This window comes from Oncorhynchus gorbuscha, linkage group LG25, assembly GCF_021184085.1.
Source record: "Oncorhynchus gorbuscha isolate QuinsamMale2020 ecotype Even-year linkage group LG25, OgorEven_v1.0, whole genome shotgun sequence".
Taxonomy (NCBI): Eukaryota; Metazoa; Chordata; class Actinopteri; order Salmoniformes; family Salmonidae; genus Oncorhynchus; species Oncorhynchus gorbuscha.
Genome location: NC_060197.1, coordinates 26,910,040 through 26,934,436, shown reverse-complemented (window position 1 = coordinate 26,934,436; position 24,397 = coordinate 26,910,040). Strand labels below are relative to the sequence as shown.

Genomic DNA, 24,397 nt, shown 5'->3' with positions numbered 1-24,397 from the left:
CAGTAAGGCCATTCTACTGCCAATGTTTGTCTCTGGAGATTGCATGGCTGTGTGCTTGATTTTCATATACTTGTCAGCAGCGGGTGTGGCTGAAATAGCCAAATCCACTAATTTGAAGAGGTGTCCACATACTCTTGTATATGTCATAACAGCTGACATAACTTGTCATGACCATTTTATAACAGGTTATAACACTGTCATGACCTATTTAGACATGTTGTGACATATATTTATATATTTTTAATTGACCATATTAAATTATCATTGTAATTGTGCACACATTCATGTTAGACATGCACCTAACCCAATGTTCTGTTGCTGCTGACTGGGATGAATGCAGGAGCAGATTTCAGGAGCAGGACAAGACACCCTCTTTTTGACTAAAGGCCTTTATATCAGTCATATCACGAAGTACATGCCCATCTGGCTAATACGATTATGATGGTCATAATGCTTAACGTGTATTTACTATAAGTTGTTTAAAATATGATGGGGAAAAAACATGACTGTAAAGAATTCATTACAACAACAAAGGATTTAAGAAACACACTTTCAAATGAAAGGAAACTTCTTGGAAAGGAAAAAACTCATTTGAATAAATATATTTTTTTTTTACAATCTTATGTAGGTGTCATAACCAGCCATAAAATAGCACAGTATATGTCACGACAGGTGTAAATATATGGGTCATGACAGTGTTACGACCATGTTATGACATGGTTATGACACTGTGTCAAGTAAAGTGTTATCGATAAGTCTAATAGGGTAATTACAGATAGGCAACCCCATGCTTCAGCCCATGCATTTATACATATAATATACTATGCTGCATTAGTTGGGCTAAAGGTAATAATGCTCATTGCTAATAGCATACCTGATAATATCTGTTAAAAATATGTAAACAATTATTTAAACAAATCATTTTTTTACCAATATGCTATTGGACTAATTTATGGAGGTGGAAATGATATTTTCATCCCTAATGTGTCCCAAGTTGCCCATCTAAGTCTAAACGTGTCTTCCGAGTCGAGTTGGACACTGGTGATGTATTCCTATTCATTTCTTAACTAAAAAGGAATTTTCAAAAAGGCCAGAGAACAAGCTTTCAGCTTGTTGAAGAGTTATGAAAGACATTTGTTTTCCATGCAAAGTTGTGAAAAACTCATCTCAAACAATTGGAAGGAGAAGTAACAGCACAGATGTTCAAGACGAGGAGAGAGAAAAACACAACATGTGAATGTTACTTAGGCGAGAAGCAACTGCATAACAACCTCAAGTTGTCAATATTAGTAACTCGCTCTAAAGGAGAGGAGAGTCGCAGAGGCCTTGGCACCGCTCTGAGATGGTCGGTCAAGACTATCAGAGAGGAAGAGAGCGAGAGACCGACAGAGGACAACAAAATGTGTAGCGTCTGGTCTGAACACAAGACATGGAGAGAGACCGGAGACAGCATGTGATAAGAGCGTCTGCTAAATGACTTAAATGTAAATGTAATGTGCATGAATGGCTAAGTTTAAGTTACACATGATGGTTTATGAAACTAGCCACCATCGTGGTCTGTTATGTTACTTACTCTTGAGGTAAGAGAGGCTTAAGCTGTAGCTACCGTTAGGATGCACATAACATGATGCTGGCACCACAATATAAAAACATATACAGAGGGTCAACAACGTTCCATTCACCCCACATTACTGGGCTTTATGAAAAAGTGAAAAGAAGGAAGCCTGCGTTTTTCAAATCCAATCCAAATCATCCATTCTGTTTGCAAACAGGCCGTTAATACTGCAACACAACACGGCAATTCAATTAACTTTAACCATGAAAATCATCACTGTCTGGCACACTACGATCCGCCCCGTTTCCCTTCCTCCATGTCCTGGCAAACATCACATATCTGGAGACTCGCAATAACCTACAAGAGACTTGAAATAACCCACAAAAATGATTTGAAAAAGTCTACAATGCCCCACTCCTGCCCCACTCCACAAGGACCTCTTCAACCCACTAAAGATATGCCTCCCCTCAAGAAAGCCCATTTGGGAAGACCCCACCCACTCACAATTTCAACACAGGCGGTAAAATCTGCCTTGGAAAGAGTTCAGGAGAGGCGGGAAAAAAAACTAAATTATGCTGATAACAAATTAAATAATCAAGCATAACAAGAAAACGTCCTGTCATTACAAATGAAAACATCTCGGGCAAGAAATGAAGCGGACAACATCGACTCGTCACCACACAGTACAGTATGTGTTTGGGCAATGAAGCTACCACTTTAATTAGGGATTTATACTCCGACATTTTGGATTTGAGATCAAGTGATGAATATGAGGTGACAGTAGAGAATATAATAATTTTATGAGGTTATTTTCTCCATTTGATGTAGCTAGATAATGAACATACCTGGCTATATTATCAGTGGTGTGCATTTATCATTGCCAAGGGAAGCCAGACCAATAAAAATGATACATTATTTATCTTTCCTCTCTGTGATTTTATGATCTTCCCTTCAAAACGAAAGCGTCTGAATCCAACCCGAGAAAGCAGCCGAGCGAGGGGAACAGCGCCCCTCCTCAAGAAACCAACACTCTACTCATCTGAAAAACTATAGACCGGTATCCCTCCTTTCTTTTCTTTCCAAAACACTTGAGCGTGCTGTCTCTGATCAACTCTCTTGTTATCTCTCTCAGAACAATCTTCTTAACCCTTAACCAGTCAGGCTTCAAGACGGGTCACTCAACCGAGACTGCTCTTCTCTGTGTCACGGAGGCTGTCTGCACTGCCAAAGCTGACTCTCTCCTATGAAGTCATCCTCCTAGATCTGTCCTCTGCATTTGACACCATGAACCATCAGATCTGCCTCTCCAGCCACTCAGGCCTGGGCATCTCAGGTTATGCACACTCTTGGATTGCATCCTACCAGGTGACATGGAGAAAATCTGTGTCTGCACCACTTACTCTCGCTACTGGTGTCCCCCAGGGCTCGGTTCTAGACCCTCTCATCTTCTCTCTGTATACCAAGTCACTCGGCGCTGTCATATCCTCACATGGTCTCTCCTATCATTGCTATGCGTATGACGCTCAACTACTTTCTCCTTCCCCGGTGATGACACGCATCTCTGCGTGCCTGGCAGATATCTCGACTTGTATGTCTGCCCACCACCTCAAGCAGGCCTGCCCTCTCAAAGACCTCTCCATCACAGTTGACAACTCCAAAGTGTCACCCTCCCAGAGTGCAAAGAACCTTGGCGTGACCCTGGACAACACCCTGTAGTTCTTTGCAAACATCTAAATAGTGACCCGCTTCTTCAGGTTCATGCTCTACAACATCCATAGAGGCCAGGTCATCTGATGCAGCACTCCATCAGTCTCCTTCTTGATCAAATAGCCCTTACACAGCCTGGAGGTGTGTTTTGGGTCCTGTTGAAAATCAAATGTGCAAACCAGATGGGATGGCGTATCGCTACAGAATGCTGTGGTAGCCAAGGTGTTTAAGTGTGCCTTGAATTCCAAATAAATCACCAGCAAAGCACCACCACACCATCCACCTCCTCCTCCATGCTTCACGGTGGGAACCACACATGTGGAGATCATCCGTTCACCTTCTCTGCGTCTCACAAAGCCACGGAGGTTGGAACCAAAAATTTCAAATTTGGACTCATCACACCAACAGACAGATTTCCACCGGTCTAATGTCTATTACTCATGTTTCTTGACCCAAGCAAGTCTCTTCTTCTTATTGGTGTCCTTTAGTAGTGGTTTCTTCGCAGCAATTTGGCCATGAAGGCCTGATTCACGCAGTCTCCTCTGAACAGTTGATGTTGAAATGTGTCTGTTACTTGAACTCTGTGAAACATTTATTTGTGCTGCAATTTCTGGGGCTGGTAACTCTAATGAACTTATCCTCTGTAGCAGAGGTAACTTTGGGTCTTCCATTCCTGTAGCAGTCCTCATGAGAGACAGTTCCATCATAGCGCTTATTGGTTTTTGCAACTGCACTTGGAAGAAACTTTCAAAGTTTTTGACATTTTCTGGATTGACTGATCTTTGTCTTAAAGTAATGATCGACTGTCGTTTCTCTTTGCTTATTTAAGCTGTTCTTGCCATAATTTGGACTTGGTCTTTTACCAAATAGGGCTATCTTCTGTATACCACCCCTACCTTGTCACAACACAACTGATTGGCTCAAACTCATTAACAAGGCACACCTGTTAATTTTGTTATTTATTTATTTTTATTTTTTATTTCACCTTTATTTAAACAGGTAGGCTAGTTGAGAACAGGTTCTCATTTGCAACTGCGACCTGGCCAAGATAAAGCATAGCAGTGTGAACAGACAACACAGAGTTACACATGGAGTAAACTATTAACAAGTCAATAACACAGTAGAGATAAAAAGGGGAGTCTATATACAATGTGTGCAAAAGGCATGAGGAGGTAGGCGAATAATTACAATATTGCAGATTAACACTGGAGTGATAAATGATCAGATGATCATGTACAGGTAGAGATATTGGTGTGCAAAAAAGCAGAAAAGTAAATAAATAAAAACTGTGGGGATGAGGTAGGTGAAAATGGGTGGGCTATTTACCAATAGATTATGTACAGCTGCAGCGATCGGTTAGCTGCTCAGATAGCTGATGTTTGAAGTTGGTGAGGGAGATAAAAGTCTCCGATTTTTGCAATTCGTTCCAGTCACAGGCAGCAGAGTACTGGAACGAAAGGCGGCCGAATGAGGTGTTGGCTTTAGGGATGATCAATGAGATACACCTGCTGGAGCGCGTGCTACGGATGGGTGTTGCCATCATGACCAGTGAGCTGAGATAAGGCGGAGCTTTGCCTAGCATGGCCTTGTAGATGACCTGGAGCCAGTGGGTCTGGCGACGAATATGTAGCGAGGGCCAGCCGACTAGAGCATACAAGTCGCAGTGGTGGGTAGTATAAGGTGCTTCAGTGACAAAACGGATGGCACTGTGATAAACTGCATCCAGTTTGCTGAGAAGAGTGTTGGAAGCAGTTTTGTAGATGACATCGCCGAAGTCGAGGATCGGTAGGATAGTCAGTTTTACTAGGGTAAGCTTGGCAGCGTGAGTGAAGGAGGCTTTGTTGCGGAATAGAAAGCCGACTCTTGATTTGATTTTTGATTGGAGATGTTTGATATGGGTCTGGAAGGAGAGTTTGCAGTCTAGCCAGGCACCTAGGTACTTATAGGTGTCCACATATTCAAGGTCGGAACCATCCAGTGTGGTGATGCTAGTCGGGCATGCGGGTGCAGGCAGCGATCGGTTGAAAAGCATGCATTTGGTTTTACTAGCGTTTAAGAGCATTTGGAGGCCACGGAAGGAGTGTTGTATGGCATTGAAGCTCGATTGGAGGTTAGATAGCACAGTGTCCAATGACGGGCCGAAAGTGTATAGAATGGTGTCGTTTGCGTAGAGGTGGATCAGGGAATTGCCCGCAGCAAGAGCAACATCATTGATATCCACAGAGAAAAGAGTCGGCCCGAGAATTGAACCCTGTGGCACCCCCATAGAGACTGCCAGAGGACCGGACAACATGCCCTCCGATTTGACACACTGAACTCTGTCTGCAAAGTAATTGGTGAACCAGGCAAGGCAGTCATCCGAAAAACCGAGGCTACTGAGTCTGCCGATAAGAATATGGTGATTGACAGAGTCGAAAGCCTTGGCAAGGTCGATGAAGACGGCTGCACAGTACTGTCTTTTATCGATGGCGGTTATGATGTCGTTTAGTACCTTGAGTGTGGCTGAGGTGCACCCGTGACCGGCTCGGAAACCAGATTGCATAGCGGAGAAGGTACGGTGGGATTCGAGATGGTCAGTGACCTGTTTGTTGACTTGGCTTTCGAAGACCTTAGATAGGCAGGGCAGAATGGATATAGGTCTGTAACAGTTTGGGTCCAGGGTGTCTCCCCCTTTGAAGAGGGGGATGACTGCGGCAGCTTTCCAATCCTTGGGGATCTCAGACGATATGAAAGAGAGGTTGAACAGGCTGGTAAAAGGGGTTGCGACAATTGCGGCGGATAGTTTCAGAAATAGAGGGTCCAGATTGTCAAGCCCAGCTGATTTTATACGGGTTCAGGTTTTGCAGCTCTTTCAGAACATCTGCTATCTGGATTTGGGTAAAGGAGAACCTGGAGAGGCTTGGGCGAGGAGCTGCGGGGGGGCCGGAGCTGTTGGCCGAGGTAGGAGTAGCCAGGCGGAAGGCATGGCCAGCCGTTGAGAAATGCTTGTTGAAGTTTTCGATAATCATGGATTTGTCAGTGGTGACCGTGTTCCCTAGCCTCAGTGTAGTGGTCAGCTGGGAGGAGGTGCTCTTGTTCTCCATGGACTTCACAGTGTCCCAGAAGTTTTTGCAGTTGGAGCTACAGGATGCAAACTTCTGCCTGAAGAAGCTGGCCTTAGCTTTCCTGACTGACTGCGTGTATTGGTTCCTGACTTCCCTGAACAGTTGCATATCGCGGGGACTGTTCGATGCTATTGCAGTCCGCCACAGGATGTTTTTGTGCTGGTCGAGGGCAGTCAGGTCTGGAGTGAACCAAGGGCTGTATCTGTTCTTAGTTCTGCATTTTTTGAACGGAGCATGCTTATCTAAAATGGTGAGGAAGTTACTCCTAACGAATGACCAGGCATCCTCAACTGACGGGATGAGGTCAATGTCCTTCCAGGATACCCGGGCCAGGTCGATTAGAAAGGCCTGCTCACAGAATGTCATGTTTTGTCTTATATCATCTTGTCATTTTGCTTTTCCTTCTGTTCGTTTCCCCCTGCTGGTCTTATTAGGTTCGTTCCCTTTTTCTATCCCTCTCTCTCCCCCTCCCTCTCTCTCCTCTCTCTATCGTTCCGTTCCTGCTCCCAGCTGTTCCTATTCCCCTAATCATCATTTAGTCTTCCCACACCTGTTCCCGATCCTTTCCCCTGATTAGAGTCCCTATTTATTCCTTTGTGTTCCGTTCCTGTCCCGTCGGTTCCTTGTTTTGTATTCACCATGCTGTGATTGTGTTTCGCCCTGTCCTGTCGTGTTTTTTGCCTTCATCAGATGCTGCGTGTGAGCAGGTGTCTCTGTCTACTACGGCCTGCGCCTACCCGAAGCGACCTGCAGTCTGTGGCCGCTTCTCTTGTTATTCCCCTCTACAGACTAGAGGATTTCTGTTACTCCCTGTTTGGATTTGAATAAACTCTGTTTCTGTTAAGTCGCTTTTGGGTCCTCTATCACCTGCATGACAGAAGGAACCGACCAAGTAATGGACCCAGCGACTTCAGACGCTCGTTACACTGCCGTCGAGATCCAAGGAGCCATGCTCGGCAGACACGAGCAGGAATTGTCTGCTGCTCGCCATGCCGTGGAGAACCTGGCCGCTCAGGTTTCCGACCTCTCTGGACAGTTCCAGAGTCTACGTCTCGTGCCACCTGTTACTTCCTGGCCTGCCGAGCCTCCAGAACCTAGGGTTAATAACCCACCTTGCTACTCCGGGCAGCCCACTGAGTGCCGCTCCTTTCTCACGCAGTGTGAGATTGTGTTCTCTCTCAACCCAACACATACTCTAGAGAGAGAGCTCGGGTTGCTTACGTCATTTCACTCCTTACTGGCCGGGCTCGAGAATGGGGCACAGCTATCTGGGAGGCAAGGGCTGATTGCTCTAACAAGTTCCAGAACTTTAAAGAGGAGATGATTCGGGTTTTTGACCGTTCAGTTTTTGGTAGGGAGGCTTCTAGGGCCCTGGCTTCCTTATGCCAAGGTGAACGGTCCATAACGGATTATTCTATTGAGTTTCGCACTCTTGCTGCCTCTAGTGAGTGGAACGAGCCGGCGCTGCTCGCTCGTTTTCTGGAGGGACTCCACGCAGTGGTTAAGGATGAGATTCTCTCCGGGAGGTTCCTTCAGATGTGGACTCTTTGATTGCTCTCGCCATCCGCATAGAACGACGGGTAGATCTTCGTCACCGGGCTCGTGGAAGAGAGCTCGCATCAACGGTGTTTCCCTGCTCCGCATCGCAACCATCTCCCTCCTCTGGCTTTGAGACTGAGCCCATGCAGCTGGGAGGGATTCGCATCTCGACTAAGGAGAGGGAACGGAGGATCACCAACCGCCTGTGCCTCTATTGCGGAGTTGCTGGACATTTTGTTAATTCATGTCCAGTAAGAGGCCAGAGCCCATCAGTAAGCGGAGGGCTACTGGTGAGCGCTACTACTCTGGTCTCTTCATCTAGATCTTGTACTACTATGTCGGTCCATCTACGCTGGACCGGTTCGGGTGCTACATGCAGTGCCTTGATTGACTCTGGGGCTGAGGGTTGTTTCATGGACGAAGCATGGGTTCGGAAACATAACATTCCTTTCAGACCGTTAGACAAGCCTACGCCCATGTTTGCCTTAGATGGTAGTCATCTTCCCAGTATCAGATTTGAGACACTACCTTTAACCCTCACAGTATCTGGTAACCACAGTGAGACTATTTCTTTTTTGATTTTCCGTTCACCGTTTACACCTGTTGTTTTGGGTCATCCCTGGCTAGTATGTCATAATCCTTCTATTAATTGGTCTAGTAATTCTATCCTATCCTGGAACGTTTCTTGTCATGTGAAGTGTTTAATGTCTGCCATCCCTCCCGTTTCTTCTGTCCCTACTTCCCAGGAGGAACCTGGCGATTTGACAGGAGTGCCGGAGGAATATCATGATCTGCGCACGGTCTTCAGTCGGTCCCGAGCCAACTCCCTTCCTCCTCACCGGTCGTATGATTGTAGTATTGATCTCCTTCCGGGGACCACTCCTCCTCGAGGTAGACTATACTCTCTGTCGGCTCCCGAACGTAAGGCTCTCGAGGATTATTTGTCTGTGTCTCTTGACGCCGGTACCATAGTGCCTTCTTCTTTTCCGGCCGGGGCGGGGTTCTTTTTGTTAAGAAGAAGGACGGTACTCTGCGCCCCTGCGTGGATTATCGAGGGCTGAATGACATAACGGTTAAGAATCGTTATCCGCTTCCCCTTATGTCATCAGCCTTCGAGATTCTGCAGGGAGCCAGGTGCTTTACTAAGTTGGACCTTCGTAACGCTTACCATCTCGTGCGCATCAGAGAGGGGGACGAGTGGAAAACGGCGTTTAACACTCCGTTAGGGCATTTTGAGTACCGGGTTCTGCCGTTCGGTCTCGCCAATGCGCCAGCTGTTTTTCAGGCATTAGTTAATGATGTTCTGAGAGACATGCTGAACATTTTTGTTTTTGTCTATCTTGACGATATCCTGATTTTTTCTCCGTCACTCGAGATTCATGTTCAGCACGTTCGACGTGTTCTACAGCGCCTTTTAGAGAATTGTCTCTACGTAAAGGCTGAGAAGTGCTCTTTCATGTCTCCTCCGTTACTTTTCTCGGTTCCGTTATTTCCGCTGAAGGCATTCAGATGGATTCCGCTAAGGTCCAAGCTGTCAGTGATTGGCCCGTTCCAAGGTCACGTGTCGAGTTGCAGCGCTTTTTAGGTTTCGCTAATTTCTATCGGCGTTTCATTCGTAATTTCGGTCAAGTTGCTGCCCCTCTCACAGCTCTTACTTCTGTCAAGACGTGTTTTAAGTGGTCCGGTTCCGCCCAGGGAGCTTTTGATCTTCTAAAAGAACGTTTTACGTCCGCTCCTATCCTCGTTACTCCTGACGTCACTAGACAATTCATTGTCGAGGTTGACGCTTCAGAGGTAGGCGTGGGAGCCATTCTATCCCAGCGCTTCCAGTCTGACGATAAGGTTCATCCTTGCGCTTATTTTTCTCATCGCCTGTCGCCATCTGAGCGCAACTATGATGTGGGTAACCGTGAACTGCTCGCCATCCGCTTAGCCCTAGGCGAATGGCGACAGTGGTTGGAGGGGGCGACCGTTCCTTTTGTCGTTTGGACAGACCATAAGAACCTTGAGTACATCCGTTCTGCCAAACGACTTAATGCCCGTCAAGCTCGTTGGGCGTTGTTTTTCGCTCGTTTCGAGTTTGTGAATTCTTACCGTCCGGGTAGCAAGAACACCAAGCCTGATGCCTTATCCCGTCTGTTTAGTTCTTCTGTGGCTTCTACTGATCTCGAGGGGATTCTTCCTTATGGGCGTGTTGTCGGGTTGACAGTCTGGGGAATTGAAAGACAGGTTAAGCAAGCACTCACGCACACTGCGTCGCCGCGCGCTTGTCCTAGTAACCTCCTTTTCGTTCCTGTTTCCACTCGTCTGGCTGTTCTTCAGTGGGCTCACTCTGCCAAGTTAGCTGGTCATCCCGGTGTTCGAGGCACTCTTGCGTCTATTCGCCAGCGCTTTTGGTGGCCGACTCAGGAGCGTGACACGCGCCGTTTCGTGGCTGCGTGTTCAGACTGCGCGCAGAAGAAGTCTGGTAATTTTTTTCTGCTTCTGCTCCTGGTCTTGCTGGGTCTCAGTCTGTTCCCTGCCATCGCATCTCTCCTGTTCTTGTTCCTGCCCTTGCTGTGTCTCAGTCTGTCCCTAGTTCTCATTTTTTTTTTAGAGTAGTACCCTAGTTTCCCTTTTTATCGTTTTTCGTTACGGTCCTGAGGAGAGGAGTTGGGTTCTTTCTCGGGACGTGCTGGACCGTTTGATCTATGATTTCCTCCGTTGCCGCCAGTGTTCCTCCTCGAGAGCGCCAGGAGGCGCTCGGTGAGTGGGGGTACTGTCATGTTTTGTCTTATATCATCTTGTCATTTTGCTTTTCCTTCTGTTCGTTTCCCCCTGCTGGTCTTATTAGGTTCGTTCCCTTTTTCTATCCCTCTCTCTCCCCCTCCCTCTCTCTCCTCTCTCTATCGTTCCGTTCCTGCTCCCAGCTGTTCCTATTCCCCTAATCATCATTTAGTCTTCCCACACCTGTTCCCGATCCTTTCCCCTGATTAGAGTCCCTATTTATTCCTTTGTGTTCCGTTCCTGTCCCGTCGGTTCCTTGTTTTGTATTCACCATGCTGTGATTGTGTTTCGCCCTGTCCTGTCGTGTTTTTTGCCTTCATCAGATGCTGCGTGTGAGCAGGTGTCTCTGTCTACTACGGCCTGCGCCTACCCGAAGCGACCTGCAGTCTGTGGCCGCTTCTCTTGTTATTCCCCTCTACAGACTAGAGGATTTCTGTTACTCCCTGTTTGGATTTGAATAAACTCTGTTTCTGTTAAGTCGCTTTTGGGTCCTCTATCACCTGCATGACACAGAAGTGTTTTAGGGAGCGTTTGACAGTGATGAGGGGTGGTCGTTTGACTGCGGCACCGTAGCGGATACAGGCAATGAGGCAGTGGTCGCTGAGATCCTGGTTGAAGACAGCAGAGGTGTATTTGGAGGGCCAGTTGGTCAGGATGACGTCTATGAGGGTGCCCTTGCTTACAGAGTTAGGGTTGTACCTGGTGGGTTCCTTGATGATTTGTGTGAGATTGAGGGCATCTAGCTTAGATTGTAGGACTGCCGGGGTGTTAAGCATATCCCAGTTTAGGTCACCTAACAGAACAAACTCTGAAGCTAGATGGGGGGCAATCAATTCACAAATGGTGTCCAGGGCACAGCTGGGAGCTGAGGGGGGTAGGTAGCAGGCGGCAACAGTGAGAGAGTTATTTCTGGAGAGAGTAATTTTCAGAATTAGTAGTTCAAACTGTTTGGGTATGGACCTGGAAAGTATGACATTACTTTGCAGGCTATCTCTGCAGTAGACTGCGACTCCTCCCCCTTTGGCAGTTCTATCTTGATGGAAGATGTTATAGTTGGGTATGGAAATCTCCGAATTTTTGGTGGCCTTCCTGAGCCAGGATTCAGACACGGCAAGGACATCAGGGTTAGCAGAGTGTGCTAAAGCAGTGAGTAAAACAAACTTAGGGAGGAGGCTTCTGATGTTGACATGCATGAAACCAAAGCTTTTTCGATCACAGAAGTCAACAAATGAGGGTGCCTGGGGACATGCAGGGCCTGGGTTTACCTCCACATCACCCGCGGAACAGAGAAGGAGTAGTATGAGGGTGCGGCTAAGGGCTATCAAAACTGGTCGCCTAGAGTGTTAGGGACAGAGAATAAGAGGAGCAGGTTTCTGGGCATGGTAGAATATATTCAGGGCATAATGCACAGACAGGGGTATGGTGGGGTGCGGGTACGGCGGAGGTAAGCCCAGGCACTGGGTGATGATGAGAGAGGTTTTATCTCTGGACATGCTGGTTGTAATGGGTGAGGTCACCACATATGTGGGAGGTGGGACAAAGGAGGTATCAGGGGTATGAGGAATGGGACTAGGGGCTCCATTGTGAACTAAAACAATGATAACTAACCTGAGCAACAGTATACAAGGCATATTGACATTTGAGAGAGACATACAGCGAGGCATACAGTAATCACAGGTGTTGAATTGGGAAAGCTAGCTAAAACAGTGGGTGAGACAACAGCTAATCAGCTAGCATAACAACAGCAGGTGAGATGGCATTGACTAGGCAACTCGGCCGACAGATAAAACAAACAAGCAGAATGGAGTACCGTGATTAATGGACAGTCCAGCGTGCATCAGCTATGTAGCCAAGTGATCAGTGTCCAGGTGGCAGCGGTGGATGTGGCAGAGGGGCTGGGCTGGCGAGTGTTATCCAGGTAAAAAAAAAACTAACAATGACTAAATAGCTTGTAGCTAGCTAGCTGGTTAGCTTCTGGAGGTTCTTGAGTGTGTTCTAAAAATAAAGATAATAGCGATTCCGTATCACATTGGGTGAGGCAGGTTTCCGGAAGGTATAAACACATTTTCTTTTTTAAATCGGGAAGAGATAGAGTACATGTGGGCCACTGCGTTTTTGGGACGCGACGATGCAGACGGTTAGCAGGCCTGTGCTAACAAGCTAACAGATTAGCAGGCCGGGGTAAACGAGGTAGTAGTTAGCGGACCTGGGCTAAACAAGCTAGCAGTTAGCATGCCGAATTAGCAAGCAAGGAGATAGCGAGGGCTAGAGAGTTAGCCTTTGGAGGACGTCGCAATGGGGTGAGTCTGTTTATTCCTCTTCATGCAGTGATATCGATAGACCGGTCGTGGGTCAAGGTATTGTAGCCCAGGAGTATGCTAGGAGCTCTGGCCGGGCTAGCTTCAAGCTACGTGGGTGGAAACGCTAGCCAGGAGTAATCAACCAGGGTTGCTGTTTAGCTCGATAGCTAGTTGTGAAGATCCAGCTGAAGAATGTTCCGTTTGTGGTGGGAATCCGGGGGTAAAAAATTAAATAGGTCCGTTATGCTCTGGTTAGCGTCGCGTTGTTCGAACTTGCGAGAGCTTTCCGAGCTAAAGGTTAGTTGATGACCGGTTAGCTGAAGACTGTTAGCAAAGCTGGTAGTTAGCTGGCTAGCTTCAGTTGAGGGGGTCCGGTTCGGAAGTAAATATAACTACTTTAGGAAAAGTAGCTACAATTGGCGGGTTGCAGAAGAGTATTTGGAAGCTTAGGTTTAGCTAAATGTTTTTAAAGATATGCGAAGAAAAAATATCTAAAACGAAAAAGAGACGATATTTACAGAGAGACGATACGACAGGACAACTTACTGCTACGCCATCTTGGAAGAGTATGAAATGCATTCCAGGTGAACACTTCATGAATCTGGTTGAGAGAAAGCCAAGAGTGTGCAAAGCTGTAATCAAGGCAAACGGTGGCTACTTTGAAGAATCTCAAATATAAATATATTTTAATTTAACACTTTTTTTTTGGTTTCTACATGATTCCATGTGTGTTATTTCATAGTTTTGATGTCTTCACTATTAATATTATTCTACAATGTAGAAAATAGTGAAAAGTAAAACCCTTGAATGAGTAGGTGTGTCCAAACTTTTGTTAATTTTTTCATAACATATTCACCTCCTGTTTTGTCCAATCAAACAAGCGCTATCAATCTTTTGTCTTGTTTTTCCGTTTTTTTTGCTGCAACACTTCAACTCAATATTACTGCTGAATCGCATTCTAAGCTTGACATATGGAATTGTTTTAAGAAAGTCATACCAGGGATCATTTAGCTATTTGGACCCCTTTAGGTATCCCCCAAAAATATTTTTAAAATTATTTGATAAAATATTACATTTGGCCTTTAATACTATAGCCCATAGAAATGCATTGAATAACACATTCATAAATGTCTAAAAATGAATAAGGAACAAGGTTTTGTGCCTGTCTAGGAGATATAAGAAAGCTCAGGAAATATTTTAACTCCTCACATATGTAACCCCTTATTTTTGTTGGCACAAAACTACCTCCATACGTCGGTTCATTTCTATGGGTTACCTTTAGGCGAGTCCCGTGACACTTGTTGGGGTTGTTTCCGCATTCTATAGGGTGGTCATATTAGTTCGTAGGCCAAACCGTTTGTAGATCTGCTGTTGTTATGACAAATCTTCATAGCAACCACGCTCATTCTGGGCCACCATGCCATCACCGCAGGTGAGGAGGATTATTTAAGATACTATTTGAAGAGGGAGAGTTTCAGATGTTTTCGGAAGATGAGAAGGGACTCTGCTGTCCTAGCTTCAGGGGGAAGCTGGTTCCACCATTGGGGTGCCAAGACAGAGAAGAGCTTGGACTGGGATGAACGGGAGCTGCCCTCTGTAGGGGTGGGAGGGCCAAGAGACTTGAGGTGGCAGAATGGAGTGCTTGGTTGGGGAGTAGGGTTTGATCATAGCCTGAAGGTAGGGAGGGGCAGTTCCTCTTGCTGTTCTGTAGGTAAGCACCATTGTCACGACTTCCGCCAAAGTCGGTTCCTCTCCTTGTTCGGGCGGCATTCGGCGTCACCGGTTTTCTAGCCATCGCCAATCCACCTTTCATTTTCTATTTATTTTGTCTTGTTTTCCTACACGCCTGGTTTACATTCCCTTTATTTATTTGACGTGTATATACCCCTCTGTTCCCCCCATGTCTGTGTGTGGAATTGTTTGTTGTAAGTGTTTTGTGCATTTCTGACTGGTTGGCGACTGGTTGTTTCAACCTGTATTTTGCTGTTCTGGATTCTGTTTGTGTTGGCATCATTAAAGTGCTCCGGCTGTTACCCATTTCTGCTCTCCTGCGCCTGACTTCTCTGCTGCCAGTTACGCACCACTTACAACCATGTTGTCGTTGTGGATGTGAGCTTCAACTGGAAGCCAGTGGGGTTTGCGGAAAAGCGGGGTGTAATGAGAGAACTTGCAAAACTTTTGACTGGTACTGTATAAATAGGGCATTTTCTGGTTACTACTACTGTTCCAACCAGTAATATTATTATTACCCAGTTATTACTACTTGTTGACTTGATTAACCATAGACTACGTGGTTTGTACATGTTGATCATGTCTTAATGTTTTTGGAACGTTCAAAGCAGAGATAAGTGAGGAGTGGGAGAAGCAGCTGCTGAGGAGTGGGAGAAGCAGCTGCTGAGGAGTGGGAGAAGCAGCTGCTGAGGAGTGGGAGAAGCAGCTGCTGAGGAGTGGGAGCAGCAGCTGCTGAGGAGTGGCAGCAGCAGCTGCTGAGGAGTGGCAGCAGCAGCTGCATAAATTAACACATGCCACAGAGCGTAAGATTGTTTATTGCACGGAAACAGGGCAAACACAGGTCGTAGCCACTCTGTACAAGTAAATGTTTATCTTATCAGTCTTTTCAGGCTATACAGGTTTGATTAATGCCGAAGAAAAGTAAGAATAGCGACGGGGATGGAGTCCATTCCTGCAACCTCACTTTGGCAAGACTACTTTATTTATTTTTTATTTAACTAGGCAAGTCAGTTAAGAACACATTCTTATTTACAATGACAGCCTGCCCCGGCCAAACCCTAACCCGGACGACACTCTGAAACCAATTGTGCACTGCCTTATGGCAGTGATACAGCCTGGAATCAAACCAGGGTCTGTAGTGACGCCTCTAGCACTGAGATGCAGTGCCTTAGACTGCTGCGCCACTCGGGAGCCCCTACACTACACAATGATTAGTTAATGTGCAATCTAGCGCCTTCAAAATGTGTTCATAACTCTTGACTTATTTCACATGTTGTTGTGTTACAGCCTGAATTGAAATTTGATGAAGAAGATATATGCTAAGCTGATGCAGACATACCCTAGATGACTCAAAGCTGTAATTGCTGCCAAAAAGTGCTTCTACAAAGTATTGACTCAGGGGTGTGAATACTTGTGTAAATGAGATATTTCTGTATTTCGTTTTCACTTTGTCATTATGGGGATTTTGTGTGAGGAGAAAAAAAATATTTCATCCATTTTGAATTCAGGCTGTAACGAAATGTGGAATAAGTCAAGGGGTATCAATACTTTCTGGTATGTTTTATAAAGTAAATCCCCCAAATAATTACGTGAATCAATAAACTTGCAAGTGTTTTTTTCCCAAGATTTCATCAAGTCTTTGTCCCTCTTATATATTAGCGTTGACATTGAGGTGTGTGTGATAGACAAGGTTTACACTGGGATATAAATTTACTGGGATATAAAACAAACATGAAACTACTTTCATCCCATCACTCTATGTATTGATTGATTGATTTTTTTTTTTAATGCAATTTTACACAACATTATCATCTTTACACATAAACCCTAATGAGTAGACGGGTCCAACCACCTTTTTGAAGGAGTAGGATCTGCATGATAACCACTGATACAGGGTCAGATATATCTCCCACCTCTTGATGGTTAAGGTTAGGGAAATTATCATCTGATCCTGTAGCTGTGGTCCGGGGAAACTTAACTTCTATACCTGAAGCATGTAAGATTGCAGTAGAACATAACTCAAACAAACCTCTGGGATTTAGAGGTTATTTCTCTCTGTGCATCTCAATTGGCACTCTATTCCCTATAAAGTTGCTTTGGTCAAATGTAGTGCACTCTATAGGGAATAGGGTGCCATTTGGGATGCTATGTCTGTCAGGGCAGGTAAATACAAATGGACAATCTGCTTCCACCTTGTGGACGATTTGGGTGGCATTCTCGTTAAGTGCAGTGGCAACAACTGCCCTTCCTAATCAAATCAAATTGTATTAGTCACATGCATCGAATAGAACAGGTGTAGACCTAACAGTGAAATGCTTACTTATGAGCCCCTAACTGACAGTGCAGTTTCAAAAAATATGGATAAGAATAAGAGATAAAAGTAACAAGTAATTTAAAGAGGAGCAGTAAAAAAATAACAATATATATTTGTAAGTCGCTCTGGATAAGAGCGTCTGCTAAATGACTTAAATGTAAATGTAAAAATATACAGGGGGGTGCCGGGACAGAGTCAAAATTGAATAGTTTGCCAGTAGATTTGGCAATTTCATCAAAATGACTACTGGCAAAGTATTTGATTTAAATGCATTAAAGGACACAGAACATGACAATCGAACAGTGGGAAGAAATGTATATTCTTTGAAAGGGGCTGATGAAATGACATAAGCCAGAAGAGGGCGGTATCGTGGAAGCTTCTGGCCGCGGGCGAGACGCGGACCCTGTCACACAAACAATTCCATAACTATAGCTGTAGGCAAGAGGTATGGGGAGTGCCTAGGCAACAGTACCACCATGTGGCTGTCGCCTACCATTGAACTTCTGACTGACATGATATCGATTCCTTACTAACATCATTAAATCTCAACCGTAAATGCTGTTCATTTAAACGTGTGAGAATGCTGTTCAATGACTACAGCTCAGCGTTCAACACCATAGTGCCCACAATGCTCATCACCGAACACGCCTTCACTCACATCGACTGGGCTGTAGTGGAGAGGGTCGAGAGATTCAAGTTCCTTGGTGTCCACATCACCAACAGACTATCATGGTCCAAGCACACCAAGACAGCGTGAAGCGGGCATGACAACGCCCTTTCCCCCTCAGGAGACTGAAAAGATTTGGCATGGGTTCCTAGATCCTCAAAAAGTTCTACAGCTGCACCATCGAGAGCATCCTAACCGGTTGCATCACCTCACCGCCTGGTATGGCAACTACTCGGGATCCGACGTAAGGCGCTATATACTGGGTGTCAGAGGAAGGCCCAAAAAATTGTCAGACTCCAGTCACCCAAGTCATAGACCGTTTTCTCTGCTTACCGCACTCAAGTGGTACTGGAGCGCCAAGTCTAGGTCCAAAAGGCTCCTTGATCAGCTTCTACCCCCAAACCATAAGACGGCTGAACAATTAATCAAATGGGCTATTTTGTGTTCCCTTTCATTTTTTACTTTAGTTTATTTAGTAAATGTTTTCTTAACTCTATTTCTTGAACTGCATTGTTGGTTAAGGTCTAAGTAAGCATTTCACGGGAAGGTCTACCTACACCTGTTGTATTTGGCGTATGTGACAAATTTGATTTGATTTAATGAAATGTTAGAAATGTACAGTTTTTCCTGTGCAAGCTAACATTCCGATATTATTTTACAGAAACCGTAATGCATACTTTTACATTATATTATGTTAGCTAAACATTTAACAAATTATATTAAAACGTTTTCCTTGAAATATATATTTTTTTAGATTACAAAAAAAATTCTGCAGCTTTGAAGGTCCCCAAGGACACAGTGGCCTCCATCATTCTTAAATGGAAGTAGTTAGGAGCTACCAAGACTCTTCCTAGAGCTGGCTGCCCAGCCAAATTGAGTAATCTGGGGAGAAGGACCTTTGTCATGGAATTGATGATCCCACCTCCATCCCGCCTCCTGAATCCATGTGCTTGACAAGGGGGAGGGCTCAGTATTTTTTTGATCACACTTTAGCAGTGTAGAAGCAACAGTCATTGTTCATACTTTGGTCATACTACTTGATCTAGTTTCATTCAAATCTCATCAAATTTAATGAAAAATGATTTTGACTGGTTAGAAAGTTTTAAATCGTATGCAAAATGAATGATACATTTTTTTAAAACATTCAACGTTGAGCACATTTGATTTGCTAGATGGTTAATTTTGTGACGTTTTGTGGCAGTCCGACAATTTTGACAGAGTACTCTGAAAATCTCGTATTTCTCGCCGGACACATTTAATATACATACACTTGTTTGAGCGCTTGCTTGTTAACAAACTTCTAAATAATTTCTTCCCATCTCTTTAAAAAAAAGTACTCTTGATAAGGATATTATTTGTAATGTTTTGAATGTCAGTATACAGCCACTATGACTAATCCCGAACACAAAGTCATTCAATTGATGCTAGATTTTCATCCGAGCCACAGTTGGCTTCACGCCCACAAGGAGCTACCACGTTGACTACTCTCACTGTCAACATTACTCAGCCAATGAACTGTATGATGCGTTGACTGTGACACCAGATAGCATTGTGGGTATTTAATATCTGACTTGTATCTTTCATTTAGTGAGTAATTGTTATGATTTTTCGGAACAATAATAACGAAACCGTTTTGTCGGCGTTTTCTTCTGTCTGTACAATTTAGATTTGGTGTTGTCATCGTGACTGAAAAAAGTATGCTCGTGGTACAAGAACTGGAGCATAGCGTAATGAAAAGTTCAGTACTCCTTTCTGAGCGCGAAGCGGGTAGAGATTGAAGAGTTTACTCTTTTGATCTCTGCTTTTGATGACCGTTCCTTGTTATCCCTGGTGATTTGGAGGAAGGGAGTAAAATCACAGTGGTACTGGCGAACGTTATTTATTAGTATAAATTGCTAACGTAGATCTCAATCTTGATAATTTATTTAATAATTGTGACCGCACCCCACCTTTGACATTCTGCACAAGCGACAAGTAAAATAAACAGAAGTATACGTTTTTCTGTACATAAATTCGACATTATTGAGGAAGAGTGTAATACGTGTTTTTCGTGATTGTTACAATTGTACCATATAAACAAATACATATTAACAAAATAGATCTGAAGTGCTTACAACAAAGGCTTGTAAATAGCCTAGTAGTGAATTCATAGTTACATCTATTGAGCAAAAGAGGCGTCGTTTTACGCCACCTGCCAAGTACACCCGCTCGACAAGAAGCGGCTCAACTCGTGCATGTGCTACTGAGCTTGCTGAACATACTGGAGTCTGGAGAAGTATTCAGGGCAGCTTTCTTCTCGTCTTCAAAGGCATCGGGGAGGAACTGCGTGCCCTTGTGTCAGTGATTGACGTGAGGAAAGTTTATTCTGTTTTTTTGGATCGACAGCAGCATTAGACCAGGTTATTCATTCTGACTAGTGCACGGATTCTGCCTTCAATACCGGACCACGACTGGGGATTTAAACATTTTAAAATGTATTTAAATATGTAGAAGAAGACTGGTGGCAGATAACCGGTCCTAAACGGCACTATTCATTTTAAACCATCTGAACCTTTGTCTGGAATGGAAAAGTGTAGTTTGAAAGCCTTGCTAATCTATGTTAAACTCATCCTGTCCGTGAAAATATGAAATATAAATCATGTTTAACATTGCTACAGATGGAGAAACGTCCACACCATTTTCTAAGAATTTAGAAGACTTTGATTCCATACGCAGTGTGCTTCTATACAGGTCAGTATATTTATGCATGCTATGGCAACGATGAGGGGAGTTTATGTGAAAATGTTATGTAGACGTTTTGGTAAACTATTTAGACGTTTTTTGTGTTTGCTCTCGCATTGACTATTGTTGCTTTGTTTTAAAGTACTGTGAATGCCATAGAGGATTTAAAGGCCTCGTGCAGTTGGGGGGGGGGGGGGGAACAGAAGTGCTCAATCCATGCCCATTTTATTCATAGGGAGATAGTGTACATTTTAACAAGCTATTTAGATTTTTGCAACCTTTGTGATTTCATTAGATACTCTGCAAATATGAGATGCATTTGTATCACATTTAGCAGAGTTTATCCTACAACTGTTATGTTGTTTGCTTAGTTTAGGCTTAGTCAATAAGAGGTAGTGCATTTTTTTGTTACTATCAAAGTTGTTGCATTGAAACATGCATTCAGTCAACCTCTTTTTATTGCACGTACATTTGTGTCTAGATGGGGCATGGGGGATTCTGTGCCACTCGTCTTTTTTCTATCCAGCAAACGGAAAGCGTCCACGTTGTCAGGGCAACGTGAAGATCAGCCAACCACACCGAGACAATTTTTGTCACGTGGCAAATTTGAAGTTCACGTATGCAGACAACATGGCGAAAGACTGCCAATGCTCATTCAACTAGCTCGAACTGATATACTTGAAGTTTAGAGTAACTTGTATCGTGTTGTCGAACACATTTAATAAATTGAATAATGGCTACTGAAAAGTCTGGCGGAACGCTCGAGATGCATGCAGATGCGCGCGAGCCCCCGAGACAGCAGGGCGACGGACAGGGAGAATGTGCATGGCAAAATGAGCGATAGTGAATCAACAGGCACTCGGCTACCACTACACCACTTTACAGTGAGTGTGCAACCTAGTCGCTTCCAGTGATCTGCCTCGGTTGTCAAGTTATGAAGTTGAGGTGAAACTGGCAGCTGGTGGAAGATGACTTGCAAGCTAACATGGTATTGGGCACAGCCCAATGTTTTTTCTTTCTGTCTCCTCTAAAGCAACAAGCAATAATACACATGTTTTTCTTACTCGGAGTACTCGGACTGACTGTTGATTCACTGTCGCTCATTTTGCCATGCACATTCTCCCTGTCGTCACCCTGCTGTCTCGGGGACTCGCGCGCATCTGCATGCATCTCGAGCTTTCCGCCAAAATCATGCATTAACCACCGTCCACACACAGGGGAAGAGTAGTCTTGGTTAAAATGCATGATTTTGGGTTTGCTGTATCCCATCTGTTTAATAACATCCAAACACTTTTTAATATACTCTCATGAAGCTATACATGCTCATTCGTGCATTCATTCTGATGTGTAACCTTTATTTAACTAGGGAAGTCAATTAAGAACCATTTCTTATTTACAATGAAGGTCTACCTGGAACAGCCAGTTAACTGCCTCGTTCAGGGGCAGAACGACAGATTTTTTTTTTTTACCTTGTCAACTGTGGGATTTAATCCAGTAACATTTTGGTTACTGGCCCAATGCTCTAACCACGAGGCTACACTAAACCTTAATTATACTGAACAAAAATATGAATGCAACATGCAAACAACCCCCCCCCCCCAGGTGCCTTATTGCTATTATGAACTGGTTACCAACATAATTACAGCAGTAAAAATACATGTTTTGTCATACCCGTGGTATACGGTCTGATATACCATGGCTGTCAGCCAATCAGCATTCAGGGCTCAAACCACCCAGTTCATAAATGGGGATAAGGGTTCCATTTGGGATGCAGGGGGTAATGAAAGACAAAAGATGGATGAAGCAAAAGGAACAGTCACTGTAGCACTGTTCTTGGCCTATTGAGTCAACTCTTTTTTTTTTCTTTCAAAGTTTGGGAAATTTCTGTTTCCAATTTGGAAACTTAACCTTCATAAATAATGATATGCTATTCACCATCCTTCGTGAATTTATGGATGTGGTTTCCAAGAGCCTACCACAGAGGCGACACAGCTTAATTTAGAGGGAGACTGACCGGCTGAAAAAAATGCCTGGTTGAATTTTTTGAGTTTTCTTTTTTTCTCAGTGTTGGGGGCATTTTCTCTCTTGGGGTGGGGGTGTGGGTTTCCCTCTTTCTTCTCTGCTTGACGAAAAACAAACAATATCCACTCTTTCTCCAGTCTTGTTGTTTTCTTTCTTCCCCCAAATGCCACATGATGTACGAGAGAAACTGATAGGGGTAATAAAACGCCATGCAAATGGAGCGGTTTTCCAGTATTATCAAATTATAAGAGCATTATATGTTATAAACCTTTACACAATGTACATGATCGTTGTCCTCTTAAAAATGTGCTTTTCAGTCACCACTCTCCCTTGACGGTGCTTAAACGCTGATCCACAACAGAATGCAGAAGATGGACTATCATACCTTTTTGGCTGTTTAACAGAGGTTCAGTAGTTGTACAGTAGTATAATTGTGTTACTAACCCGTTTGAATAGCATCTATCATGCGAGACTCGTTTTTTTTACACAAGGATTGAAGTGGGGAAATGAGAGACTCATCTGTCATTCTGATGACGGCTAATATGCTCTAAATTACACTGAACAAAAATATAAACGTGACTCGCAACAATTTCCATTTTTTTTTCTTCTTTTTTTTTTCTCCACCTTTATTTAACCAGGTAGGCTAGTTGAGAACAAGTTCTCATTTGCAACTGCGACCTGGCCAAGATAAAGCATAGCAGTGTGAACAGACAACACAGAGTTACACATGGAGTAAACAATTAACAAGTCAATAACACAGTAGAAAAAAAGGGGGGAGTCTATATACAATGTGTGCAAAAGGCATGAGGTAGGCAAATAATTACAATTTTGCAGATTAACACTGGAGTGATAAATGATCAGATGGTCATGTACAGGTAGAGATATTGGTGTGCAAAAGAGCAGAAAAGTAAATAAATAAAACAGTATGGGGATGAGGTAGGTGAAAATGGGTGGGCTATTTACCAATAGACTATGTACAGCTGCAGCGATCGGAGTTACAGTTCATATAAGGAAATCAGTCAATTGCTATAAATTCATTAGGCCCTAATCTATGTATTTCACATGACTGGGAATACAGATATGCATCTGTTGGTCACAGATACCTTTAAAAAAAAGGTAGGGGCGTGGATCAGAAAACCAGTCAGTATCTGATGTTACCACCATTTGCTTCATGCAGCGCAATGCATCTCCTTCGCATAGAGTTGATCAGGCTGTTGATTGTGGCCTGTGGAATGTTGTCCCATTCAATGGCTATGTTGCTTGATATTGGCGTGAACTGGAACACGCTGTCATACACGTCGATCCAGAATATTCCAAACACACTGCATGAGGCATATCTGGGGAGTATGCAGGCCATGGGAGAACTGGGACATTTTCAGCTTCCAGGAATTGTGTGAAGATCCTTGCGACATGGGTCCTTGTATTATCATACTGAAACATGAGGTGATTGTGGTGGATGAATGGCACGGACGGCAATGGGCCTCAGGATCTCGTCGCGGTATCTGTGCATTCAAATTGCCGTCGACGAAATGCATTTGTGTTCTCTGTCAGTAGCTTATGCCTCCCCATACCATAACCCCACGCCACCATGGGGCACTCTGTTTACAACATTGACATCAGCAATCCGCTCGCCCACACGACACCATACACACTGTCTGCCATCTGCCCGGTACAGTTGAAACCCGGGATTCATCCGTAAAGAGCACACTTCTCCAGTGTGCCAATGGCCGTCTAAGGTGAGCATTTGTCCACCTGAAGTTGGTTATGATGCCGTACCGCACTCAGATCAAGACCCTGGTGAGGATGACGAGCACGCAGATGCGCTTCCCTGAGACGCTTTCTGATAGTTTGTGCAGAAATTCTTCGGTTGTGCAAACCCACAGTTTCACCAGCTGTCCTCGTAACTGGTCTTAGATGATCCCGCAGGTGAAGATGCCAGATGTGGTGTTCCAGGGCTGGCATGGTTACACG

The 24,397-nt window shown here is 44.3% G+C and overlaps 1 protein-coding gene and 1 non-coding gene across 5 annotated transcripts in view; both read left to right on the top strand.

Annotated features, from left to right (window-relative positions):
* LOC124014513 (protein inturned-like) overlaps positions 1–24,397 on the top strand; it is a 65,729-nt gene that overhangs the window by 13,339 nt on the left and 27,993 nt on the right. The window contains exon 1 of one of the 4 annotated variants that reach the window (XM_046329605.1): positions 19,636–20,413. The exons of the other annotated variants lie outside the window; for them this stretch is intronic. Within the exon in view, the coding sequence (XP_046185561.1) occupies positions 20,322–20,413 (92 nt within the window). The 5' untranslated portion in view covers positions 19,636–20,321. Of the gene's footprint in view, positions 1–19,635; positions 20,414–24,397 lie in introns of those variants that run through there. 4 annotated transcript variants of the gene reach the window in all.
* LOC124014627 lies at positions 19,333–19,547 on the top strand. Its single transcript, XR_006835052.1, has one exon. It is a non-coding gene; the product is annotated as a small nucleolar RNA U3 (small nucleolar RNA).